This window comes from Nicrophorus vespilloides, unplaced genomic scaffold (genome assembly GCF_001412225.1).
Source record: "Nicrophorus vespilloides isolate i.1.1-1 unplaced genomic scaffold, Nicve_v1.0, whole genome shotgun sequence".
Classification (NCBI taxonomy): domain Eukaryota; kingdom Metazoa; phylum Arthropoda; class Insecta; order Coleoptera; family Silphidae; genus Nicrophorus; species Nicrophorus vespilloides.
In genome coordinates, this window is record NW_017099658.1 from 17,147 (window position 1) to 30,143 (window position 12,997).

The 12,997-nt window shown below is 30.4% G+C and overlaps 2 protein-coding genes across 4 annotated transcripts in view; both read left to right on the forward strand.

Annotated features, from left to right (window-relative positions):
• Positions 1-2,347: 2,347 nt before the first annotated feature.
• LOC108565083 lies at positions 2,348-4,596 on the forward strand. 2 transcript variants are annotated; one of them, XM_017924365.1, is made up of 2 exons: positions 2,348-2,414; positions 2,671-4,596. In XM_017924365.1, exon 2 carries the CDS (start codon positions 2,671-2,673, stop codon positions 4,561-4,563), a length of 1,893 nt encoding a protein of 630 aa, XP_017779854.1. In that variant the 5' UTR covers positions 2,348-2,414; the 3' UTR covers positions 4,564-4,596. The 2 variants fall into 2 exon arrangements, with proteins under 2 accessions (XP_017779854.1, XP_017779852.1); XM_017924363.1 differs by lacking the exon at positions 2,348-2,414 and adding an exon at positions 2,439-2,570.
• Positions 4,597-10,667: 6,071 nt separating this feature from the next.
• The window catches only part of LOC108565076 (disintegrin and metalloproteinase domain-containing protein 9), a 61,514-nt gene continuing 59,184 nt past the window's right edge, over positions 10,668-12,997 (forward strand). For both annotated transcript variants that reach the window (XM_017924353.1, XM_017924354.1), the window contains exon 1: positions 10,668-10,988. In XM_017924353.1, the coding sequence (XP_017779842.1) occupies positions 10,907-10,988 (82 nt within the window). In that variant the 5' untranslated portion in view covers positions 10,668-10,906. The remainder of the gene's footprint in view (positions 10,989-12,997) is intronic.

Below are 12,997 nucleotides of genomic sequence, written 5' to 3' on the forward strand. Positions count from 1 at the left end.
ATCATAAAACGAGCATCTTTGGATACTGGGAATCAGAGAAAGGAAAAAGACAATTGTACGATTTGGCTTACATTGCTCTATCGGTTCCGTCCACGCAAAACAGTCTGAAACGGAGTTACTCTGCAATCGATTTCATATTCTCGAATTTAAACTCGCCTCTTCAAGATGAAAATATTTTAGAAAATGTAATGATTATAAGAGGGTATACAAAATAAAGACTTATTGGAATATTTGTAGTGTTTCAATGTCACTTATTTGTTAGATATTCTAGTAATAATAATACAATGAATAAGGCAATTCAATTGAAATAACATTATGAAATTAAAATTTAACTGGATAATGTATTGATATAAAAAAAACTTATTACGAAGATAATTACTTATTTATTTTGGAATATACAGAATGTCACCATTATAGCAATGCACGATAAGCCACGATTCAAAAGCAATGGAAAATGCAATCAGCTGAAAACCCTTAAGGAACTATTTGCATAACCTCGCATCTTTGCGATTGTATTTTCCATTGCTTTTGAATCGTGGATTATCTATCAATCGTAACCGCTTTAGTCTGGAGAGTTTTCCACGGTTTGGAAACCAGTATTCTTTTGTGTCCAGCCATTATTATTGTTAATACAGTGTATTAACGAACTAGAAACATCCACGGTGTCTCTTAGTGGCTTTATTGTATCAGCATAAAGTAACCTTCACCATGACCCCCCATTACATACACTTTAATATAAACAAAGGGAACCAAGCATAAACAATCCCATCGATATTCTTATACTTTTTTGAGTACTCTGAATTCAAGTCCTTTTATAACCACATAATAATCTTTCTACGTAGAATCGTAATCAATCATCTTTTTCGTATAAAGAAATTCAAATGATTTTGACCCTGGCCATAATAAACAAAACCACCCAGGCCGAATCTCGTGGAAACGTTTAATCATCAATATATACAAAGCAATAAGGGGTGGCTATTATTAAGTAGAATAAGTATTTAGAATTAGTCTCAAGAAAGGTTTTTAAGATGAAAATAGTCTCATAAGAACCTCAAACCAAGAACCAAAGTATCGAATAAAGTTATGTAAAACCAAACGAATTTCATTAAATTCCCAACAACAGATTCCACAACGACAACACCAAAGTATCCACTGTATCCAGAATTTCATCCCTTGGACTCAACAATACTTTTTTTTTCTTCCTCCTGCTACCTCCCTCTCAACAATACTTCTGACAAGGTATTTGTCTCTAATTTCTTTGTATAAATATTCATTTTTTTTATTAACTCATTTCATAAGTATCTGAGAAAAATAAAATAAAAATCAATCAGAAAGACTGAGCCCTTTATATCAAATAGATCCAATACAAAATTGCAAATAAATAAAATTACATTAACATTTTTTGTATTTATATAAATAACTATGAGTGCGGAAGGACTGCAGTCAATAGTCAATTGTGTGGTATAGGTGAATGTATACATGTATTAAGATTAATAATCACAATGTATTGATTATTAATCTTAATAAACTTTAAAACAAATGAAAACGATAATGGTTTAATTTTCGCAAGTTTCGTTGAAATTTTTTAGCATCTGGTTCATTTCCCTCTTCAATCTTCGCATTATGCAAAGAATATCTTCTTAAAAATTCCATTGACCAACCGTTACGTGCAGTAAAATCGTATTTTTTTGTTTAACTGCTCTGATGCAGTTGATTCATTTTCATTAAGTTGTTTATAAATTGTTAATGCTTTCTGCTTATGGAAATTCCGTTTGCTGTTATTCTTTTTACAGAGCAATCTTCAAGCTATAGTATCAGTTCATTTTCCATTTTAACTTTGATAATATGTCTTGAGTACAATGTTCATTTAGCGGTTAATTTAGTTCCAGTAACCAGTAATCACGGATTTTCTGGTGACTGGACTGGACCAAACAGAACATGACATATCAGGACAGGACAAAACAGAACGTGATACAAGAGAACATGACAAAAAAAACAGAAAAAATATTGATTAATATACCACTAAATAAATGATAAAGCATAAATATATAATTAATCAGCAGATGTATTATAAAATAAATTTATAATTAATTATATATTTAAGTATTATCATTTATTTATTGATATTTTCATGGATGGTAAAGAATAGTACTAAAGGTGAACACATTCATCTCTTCTAGTACTATTCTGTATTGTCCTGTTCTCTTGTATTCATATTCTATCCTGGTGTGTTCTGTTTGATCATGGAACCAAAAACACAATGTAACTTAAAAATCTGCGATTCGCACTGTATATATGTATATATTCAAGATACTAGTGGCTTAGGTCATGCGCCACCGTAGATGCACGAAGTAATATACGGAGAAACCGAGCCTTCACAAAACCATAATCCGTGAAAATTTACCGAAATCTACGTACGTTTATTCCAATTCCCGTGTGATGACCAAACAAATAACAATTTCGTTATTTGAGTGTGAACATAATTAATTATATTTTAAGTTAAATATTATCGATTACCAATATAGTACTGGTAGTGATGTGAATACAAAACAAATCTTCCATATTTGAAGTTATGTACTTTCTATTCTCAAACTTTATTTACCTTTCTACAATAACATTTATTTAGAATTTAGTTTAAACAAATATTCATTTTTTATATTAATTTTTTAGATGGGTCGGTCTAAATCAAATCCAGTGTCAAAATACTTCACATACATTGATAGAACTGATCTATCTCAATGTGAAGTACCTGGCTGCAATATGATGCTCAAAGGCAAGCATTCAGCCAATTTGGAACGGCACCTCCAAAGAAGACATCCTGAAGATTTTCATCATTTGCAATTGATGAAATTGGAACCGAAGAGGAAAATCAGTGAAACAAGGTTTACCAGCATAAAAGTACCAGTCAAGCAGACTAAATTGGAGGATGTTAAACTAACCATAGCAGTGTCAATAGCTCAACAAACTTTGGTCGATGCATGCATTGAACTTGTGACAATCAACAGTAGACCTCTCAATTTGATTAATGATAGTGGATTCAGAAAGATTGTTGATCCCATCATTTGCGGTCTTGGTGGACAATTGAATATAAATGATGAAAGTATACAACATTTGATTGCAACCAAGGCTGAGACTATTAGAGATTCAATAATGAAAGAGTTGAAGGGAAAGTTATTATCCATTAAAATTGATTGCGTTCAGAAGATGGGAAGGCATATTATTGGAATTTATGTGCAATATATCAAGAATACTAGAATGGTTTTGCAAACTTTGGCTATTATTGAGTTGGACAATGACAATACATCAAAGTATTTGGAAAAAATGTTGCTAAAAACCCTGGAAAGATATGAAATCTGCATTGATCAGTTGTATTCTGTGACTATGAGTGATGGTTCTTTATTGAATAAAGATGTCCCTTTGGTGTCTGAATATATTACAGATGCTGAAAGTGTAGACATATCTGGAATTAAAGTTAGTCAACCATATTCAATGCCCAATAATAATGAACTCTTTAACGACTCGAATATAAAGAAAGAACATGACGCGGGTAACATTAAAATGAATGCGGAGAAAATTGCAGAAGAGACTGAATTTTATCTGGGAGAATTCGAGGAAAGAGTAACAGTTGTAAGATGCCCAGGCCTTACGTTGGAGAATGCAGTGAATGAAGCTCTACAATCGGAAATAGAGTTTATAACAAAAACTCAAGAAGTTTACAAGAAGTTGTTGAAAAAATCTATCACAGATAACCAAACACTGTGGGGTTCAACATATGAAGTAATGCAACAATTATTGGAGTTAAAAGACTTTTGCAATGGCATGGCTCTCTGGAAGAGCGAGTTTCATCTATCTGAAACTGACTGGGAGCATATAAGTAGCATCGTCGAATCTCTAATACCCGTGAAAGAGGCGTTTGCCAAATTGGAAAACGATCAACTCGTGATGGGCGATTTTTATGGAATCTGGTGGAATTGTTATACTGCGACTAGAAAACTCGAAACTAGTATGGCTCGATCGCTTTGCGAGGCAATGCAGAAACGAGAGGGTAAGCTGTTCGAGAGCAACGTCTCGAGGGCGGCGATTTTCTTGGATCCGCGATACCAATGCGTTTTATCCACGAAATGCAAAGAGGCTGCGAAAATACATTTGCTCAACATGTGGGATTCGTATAAATCCATGATGCAGCAGGATCCGCTCGAATCGCATTCAACCAGCGAAAGCAATAACGAAGATGATTCCGATGATCTCGAAATGATGCTTAAATCTCGTAAAGGCCAGAATCAAGATTCGTCTTTCGAGACTGATATGTTGTACGTTTTGAATGCGTATGATCATGTGGCACACGTCCATCATAAAACGAGCATCTTTGGATACTGGGAATCAGAGAAAGGAAAAAGACAATTGTACGATTTGGCTTACATTGCTCTATCGGTGCCGTCCACGCAAAACAGTCTGAAACGGAGTTACTCTGCAATCGACTTCATATTCTCGAATTTAAACTCGACGGTTCAGGATGAACATATTTTAGATAATGTTATGATTATAAGAGGGTATACAAAATAAAGACTTATTGCAATATTTGTTGTTTCAATGTTAGATATTCAAGTAATACGATGAACAAATTGAAATCACATTATGAAATTAAAATTATAATAAACTACATATTCCAAAGATAATTAATTAGACATGTATTTAATTGTTACCATAGCAATGTCTCGTTTAAGAAATGAAAATATTGTATTGTATTTAGACCAGCGGTTTCCAACCTTTATGTTACTACGCCTCCCCAAAAAATTTTTTTCGCGCCTCCCTTACCTTTATTGTTTTAATAGATTAAATAATATAGACACTTTTTATTTATTACAAGATATTATGGTATAAAAATTAATTTATTAAAAAAATTTGGCGCTTCCCCTGGCAATAGTCCGCGCCTCCCCGGTTGGAAACCGCTGATTTAATCGGTAGATAGGTTCCTGAGAAAAACGTGTAAAACTGAAAAGGAGTAAAAAACGTATAAAACGACTGAAATGAATTAAACTAATAATCTTAGTTAATAAAAAAAATCATTACATTTCTATAATCAAATTATAAGAAAATAATTGAATCATTCTTCTCGTTTCATTCAGTTTAATTAATGAAAATAATTGGTTTTTAATTTCTTAGAATATAAATTATATAGTGATTTTAAATTATTGTTTAAAATAATTGTATTGATGAAAACAAATGTTTCAGAAAAAAAATCGAATTCTCTTGCATACCACTTTTGTTTGGCTGATAGGGCAAATCAACTGTCCGCATTTTGTCAATTTATACATACATTATGATTCCATTTTGTTTGTTTTTAACATACCCTTCAATCCTAATGGTCTGTCTTATAGATAGGACTTCCATTACGAGTAAACGGTTAACCAGCATATATGATTACCTAAATTACCGCTAAATTTTGAAAAATAATACCGGTAATTTGTAAAAATGATACTTTCTTCTACAGGTGTAATATGTAATAAATTTCAAATAACTTTGGGTGATAATAAGATTCAAATTGTCTAATGCGTGCACATTTTAATTCTCAGAAAGAAACTAAAGTTTGGTCTATAACATTAAGAATTGCACATGCTCTAAAAATATTGCTACTAATAGTAGTATATCACAAGAAACCTTTTATTTAAAAAATTACCAGTTATTCAGTTTTTACTTAAAATATTTACCATTTACATGTAAAAGCAAATTTCGGTAATAGTAATAGACTTGTATAAAATTGAGAGCGTCCGTAAAAATAATTCTGCTTATTAACAATGGTAGGATGAGAGAAAAGTGTGAAAATTGAAGTGAGATGTGTTTTATTCTCTATATTTCTGTTTAAAACTGAAATCTAACGATTGCTCATGTTATAAATCCTAAAGTATGTGATGATTCAAACCTATTGTCATATTATTAATTGGTAGGTAAATTTATTTCTCTACACGTACGTCGATATACTTATTTATTGGATATTTTAAAAATATTAGAATTAAATAAAAAAATCAAGCCTTACATGTAATTCAAATTAAATTTAAATTTGAAATTGCATAAATGTATAATATTTTAATCTAAAAAATACAAATATAACGAAATTATATATGTAAAAAGTTAATTAAAAGTCATAATCACATCACATAATTGGGTGCTGAAATATCCTCATTTAAAGATCTTGTTAATTAAGAATTACACTTCTGCTATCTAGTCTTTAGTACTCCAATTATAATAGGAAGATTATTGATTAATCCTTGGTATTAACGACTTTTGTAGAAATTGTGTCCATTTTCATTAAGTGCCTAAGATGCCTAAACATATCAGAATTGTTAAAAACAATAGACCTGTGGACATAATCTTAAAGATCATACATGAGCGTTTTATTTTTGAAACTTTATTACGATGTATGAGTTTCGCACAATTTAACTAACCCACAAAAATTGTTGAAGTTAGACTAGTTCCAATTTCCACTTATTCGGTTTTTTTTTCAAAATTTCATTATATAAAAGTTTTGATTTTTTATTTTGGTGAAAAAACAAAAATCCATGGTAATACATCACAAATATTGTATTACTTATGGAATAATGGTAGTCTCTATTACTTAAAATTTCTTGAATTATTAATAAAAGTTGTTAAATTCTACATGTTTTATAGATTATATTTACACTTTAATAAATATTATTGTATTATTATTATTATTATTATTGAATCTATTAATAAGCCAGCAGCTTTTATAAATATTTTCGTTTCATGAACTTTTAAGAAAGTTATGAGTTCTACGTGTACAGTAATCACTCTATTTATGTGAGTAATTAGTTCCACGAAAAGAGCGCACAAATGGTGCCATGGAAAGCCTGTTTCAAATAAGGATCTGCTGCATATTCTCAAATGTTTTACTCTTAGCTAATGCAAAGCAATACAAAAATAACACTTTTTGCTATAACTTCAGAAACATTACGTAATACAATGTTTATATCTTTACTGTTATTTATTGAAAATCACAAATTTTATTCAATATTATTACTTAATAAATGTTATGCTTCTTCTTCATTCTCTCTAGTTATAATATAAACTTAATTTCGACGATGTGACAAAATTTCTCATTTTGTTATTTATCAATTTATTTTTAAATAGTTAAAATTTGTTAATACATTTATTATTTTACCAACTGAATAAGTTTTTCAATCTTCTTAGAATATTTTCTTCTTTTGACCTTATGAATTTATATTTATAAAATAAATGATTTTAGTTTATAAATATTGCTTGGGAATTTGTTAGGAATTCCCAATACCACTTTGTGCTACGTTTTTAGAAAAAAAGTATTTAAAGTTCAAAAATGAATTTAATGTATTCTTCTTCTTGTAATTGAATTTTATTTTATTTTTATTGAAATAATAATGTTTATTGCATCAGTCGTACAAAAAAACATACATAAATAAAAAGAACAAAATAAATATATATAATTTCAAAAAAGTTAACTGGTACAAAAGACTATTGACAATTTTTATTGTTGTACTGAGTTTTTTATTTTGTAATTTATTGTTGCAATAAATATTATTAAAAAAAGTATTACTTTGCTTTATAACTTTACAAATTTAATTTAGAGAGACAAATCATATCATATAAAACAAATCTACTACTAAAACACTAACAGATTTAATTAAATTTAACAATAGTTGATTTTTTAGGTAAAATCATATAGATAAATACTGTTGAGTTTTCCATCTACAAGACAATAAAATCGCCAAAAAATGTGCTTAATATCCTTTTAGAAACAGATTGTAAATAAACATAGATATTACAATAAAGTAATTTGAGAATTTCGAAATATGTTTCATATTTGATAGTAAATTAAAGCGAATAAGTTAGTGTCAAATCGTATATAATGCCGGCATTCTGAATATTATATTATGCATAGGTATTCCATATAATGCGTCCTTTACATTAAGGTCGAAATGAAGTGTGGAAGTTGTCTCTCAGCCATTGTTGGTTTGTGTGATGGTGCAGAATCTCTTGAAACCTACACTCTTTCTGACTGAATTGTTTGGTTGTCCAGGGCTTCAGAACACCTTCCAAAACTTTTTCGTGGTATACATCCGCATTAACCGTCACGGTCGAAAAACACCAACGGAGAGCGACCATCGACCGTCACAGCCTCCCAAACTACCACAAACGATGGTGCTTGACTTCTTGTGTCCATTCGAATGTCTAAATTTTCGTTTGACCTCTGTTCTAAGTAAATTCGATCATTTTGTTTGTTTACGAATTTCTCAATTGAAATTTTTTCTCATCAGACAGGACGATATTTCGCAATTGACCGCTCGTTTAAGCGCAACAGCTCCTTTGCTCTATCGAGCCTAGTTTTTTTTTAACGTCAGTGAGATCTTGTCCTTTTTGATACAAATTCCAATGCTGCGTGGCGGATTTCATTCAATTCGAGCCTTAACTTTCCGATTCACTTCTGCCATAGTTGTAGTTTTTTTTTTCGTCCACCAATATAGCATTTTGTAAGACTACTAGTTTCTATATAATGTGTTATAATTCGAGACACGAAATATTTATTGAGTTTAGTAAAAACAACCTTATCGACTCAATTTGACTAGAACAGAAACGTACGTTTAATAAACGCTGATTATATTTTGAAAATTATTAACACTGTATCAGTATTATTATATATATTAATCTCTTTTTACACGTTCTTATTTTTTATATCTATTTTTTTGACGATTTTACAGGAATATATAATTACCGAAATTATAGGTCAATTAAAATTGATGTTGCATATAAAGATGTTTTATAACTAAAATCCAACGAGTGGAAAAAATTATTTCGACAATCCCCAAGACTTCGGATGTTATCGATATTTTTCATAATTCGAAAAAAAAAACGGTTTCATTAACAAGATTGCAAATATTTGTACGTTGGTTCAATAAAGGTGTCGTAAATAATTCGTTAAATTTAAACGTTTGTTTAAATGAGTTCTCATTTTATTTTGATCATTATTAACATTGTATCAGTATTATTATATCCGGAATAGTTTATACTGCACTTGCATTTCTTTTTACACGTTTTCATTTATTTCGACAATAAGGAAATCATTTTAACAGAAATATAATACACGATATGCACTGTGCATAAGGACATGAAACGTAAATTAATTTTGGTAAAAGTGCATTAAATAACTATATTCGTTTTGACCCTTCATCAGTTAAGTGAGTTCTCAGTAAAAACTTCTCAGTGTATTTTGATCAATATAATAAGTACATTTTTTTAATATTTGATTGTTACCAGTTTTATCGCCAGGAACTTATCTAACATTTTTAATCTTCCACTGAAAAACCAACATCTTCTGCATTCAATAAATTTCTAACATCGACATTTTTCAAACATGGAAATAAAGATATCCTAATTTCATGTATGTTATTATCTTCTTGCTGTTGAACTTCTGGCTATATTTATATATGAAATTGTGGACTCTTTTTTATATCGAAGCTTCGTTAACCGAGGTATGCTGTAGTTCAAATGCCTAAAGAAATTTAAACTCGTTAGACACAATATCGAATAGTTTTTATTAGGGATTTGTAACATTTTTGGAGCAACGGGACATTGTTAAGATATTATTTGAAAAAAGTTTATTTCTCATCAAAGATCCTCATCTTTAGCCGCATGTGAACATTGCCTATGCATCGTATACACAGTGGAACCTCGCTTAACGAGCACTTCCATTAACGAGTATTTCGTTTAACGATTGTGAAAAATTGTTTCACTTAACGAGTGTTTCGCGTTACTAGTAAGAGTCTGAAACGGATTGTTAAGCGAGGTTCAACTGGTAAGATATAATTTTACAATATATTTCTAACATACCTTCATTTAGCTTGTCCACTGTACAATTTTTGCAGCCTTTTTACAAATATTTCGAAGGATTTATGGAGGAAAACAGAAAATGCTAAAATTTATAAAACAGACTCTACTATTCGTTCTTCTGTGATTTTTTGATTAAATTTTAATTTAGAACTACTTCTTTCATCACTTGCAACAGGATTTGTTAGTAATATATGTAATGCGGACAAATGTTACATTTTATTGTAGTTACAAACATTTTTTTTTGTCGAATTCGATTCCTTCTGACAATCTTATATATAAGTCCTTGCAATGCTTTAATATTTCTTCAAATGTCCAACTAGTAATTGCATTAATATTATATAGAAAATTAAACTATTTGGTTGACTTTCAAATAAATTTTCCAAAATGCATATTATATTATTTACTGTTGCAATGAAACATTGGCATATCTTTTCAAAAACTATTAATTTCCATTGTAATCTGCAGTTTCTGTAAAGTGCCGCTCTCAGCCGGTGTCTTTGCGTTCGCGACGGATTTGAAAAAAAGACGTTTGAGTCGGAAATCTAGTTACGAATCTTGAAGTTCAATCTTCTTTTGGAATTGAATTCAAATATCACGCGATGTTGGTTATCTATTTGTGTCGAGCGATTCCCGAGTCCATGCAGCCGATAGTTATGCAGACTTCCGCCGTGCAGACAGACACCTACGCGCGACTCATCCCACCATCCTCTTGGAGTCTTGGGTTGCCTACCAAAGGTTGTTTACTTGTTGCCCAGCGTTTTGAAGACTGTGATCAGTGAATGCCATGCGCGCTTGTGCATCGACTGCAATGACAGGATCAGTTGAGAAAATGGCTGTGCGCGGTTAGGACGCGCCGCTGTCGCGTACTCTCCACTCGTGCTGCAGTTACTGAAGAGAACCGGAGAGGTGAAGAGTGTTGTTGTTTCTCGTTTGCTGCAATAGCTCCAAAGTTTTCGGGCTCAAAAATAAATAAAACATACGAAGATTTATCAACAGTGCGCGCCCTCCCCAAGGGAGAATAATACACACGATGACGAGAGCATCGTTTCTGTGCTTTTTGGTTTTTGTGCTCTGCCAAATAACGGAATTTAGTGTAGCCTTAAAAGAAGAAGGTAACAGAATTTTCTTTGTTTCAATAATAACGTAGGATTCTTTTGCGTGTACATCTTAACAGTTTCTTAGCGATATAGTTAAGTTTAGGTAAACGAAACAGAGAACTCTATGGTTTTCATATGTCAGTTATTCTCTTCCTTCTTCTCTTTTCATCTTTCTTGGGAGCAAGCAATGTCATCGCAGACGTGTAAATATTGCCGTGGACAATATTTAACTTTTAACCACATAAAATACTTTGTTTCTTTTCGAAATTGTTGTTTTCGTTTATATCTGATTTATTCATTTATATTTTTTCTGCGGCAATTAATTACCTGTGGCTGGACAACCACACAACGGCCATTGTCCCACCTCTTGTATACAATTAACGTTACCTAGGCAACAAACGTTCTACTCGTATGTTGTGAGTCATCTGGTCGAACCTAGACACTCATCAAATTGACTCAATCAATTTTAATAACTGCCCCATTACTCACAGAAACGTTAATAATTCATACCTGCATTTCTCTACGAAATCCTTATAATGCAAACAATGAATAACGTTGTTTACACTTATTGTACCAATCGGAATGTCACCGCTTCATAACTCATTAAATATACAACAAATTTGCAATCTAGTAAACACAGTTAAGAATATAAAGACTTTGATTCTTCATATCAATACGAAGCATATTGCAACCATACATATGTTTCTTTTTATTCTTACATTCTTTTTAAATAACTATATTTGTAATTTTATAGTCTGCACTAAATTTCCTTAATGCTTTACTAATTTTTTTTTAGAAATTATAAAAGATACAAATTTGTTTTTAAATGTTTAAATAAATTTAAAAAAAATCATATAATTTATTATTAAAAAATGTATCTAAAATTGTAAATTGACTTGTTTTTTCCTTTATATGAATACATACTTTTTTTTTTAAATAGTTTCTCCATTTCCAATTAAGTCGATGCACTTTACAGACGAACATTCGTAACAGCTATTTTTCGAAGCTACTTTTTTTATAATGATTTCGATTCGGAACGTTCCGTTTCTTTTGATATACTCGCTTTTAGAACTCCAATGTTTTTGCGCTGTACGTGAATTGAAAACTCTTAAGGTTTCAATTCTAGAAATTGAAGTGTAATTTATTAAAAACATTGATAAACTGCTCTTGGTATAATATTTTGCGCCGTGGCCAATATCTTGGGACCTGTGCCATTCATCTACTAAATTTATTCTTTGTGTAACTTCAACTAAAGACGTTATAAACACCAAACTTATGGGAATAGTTTACATGTATATATTTTAATTAAACTAAATATTTGAAATTCTAAAAATTTATGACATATATAATTAATATATTTATGAATTTTATATGAATACAATTGATTTTTTATATACACAAATTATCAAAGTATTTCTTAGTGACACGTGTTTATTTGATATTTTTATTGAATATTTATCTAACGTTTCCAATTTAAAACCAAATCAATTAATTGATATTTTTTGTAAGGAAAACGTAATTCAAGTTATTATCTTTCACACTGTGTATACGATAAACATGAACTGTGTTTGTTCATATTCTACATTCACTAATTTCTATTACGTAAATGCATTTTCATTTCGAATATGTTCCCATTTTTTTTTCTAACAGAAAACCAGTAGATTTAATAGTTTTCATTTGTATTAACTAAAGTTTACTTCAATTTTTTTTTGTGAAAACACTTACCAAATAAATATTTTCATCTCGAAACCTAAAAGAAACTAAATTAGTTTTCTATTGACAATTCATGAAAATTACTAGAAATTTGTAGCTTTTATTACTTTTATAAGCTGAAATATATTATATGGACAAAAATATAAATGTTTGAAACTTTTAGTTAAGGAACAGTATTTGCATTTCATAGATAAGTAAGTTTGCGATTCAATGGTTTCAACTGAAACTTTCTTGGTATAGTTTCTTGTTATTAATACTTGGACATTTGGACTAGAATAGCTGAATTTGTTTGATGCTTTGTCTCTAGATTT

Excerpts from the sequence above, each read along its gene's own strand:
- LOC108565083 (XM_017924365.1), top strand. The coding sequence starts at position 2,671 with ATGGGTCGGTCTAAATCAAATCCAGTGTCAAAATACTTCACATACATT.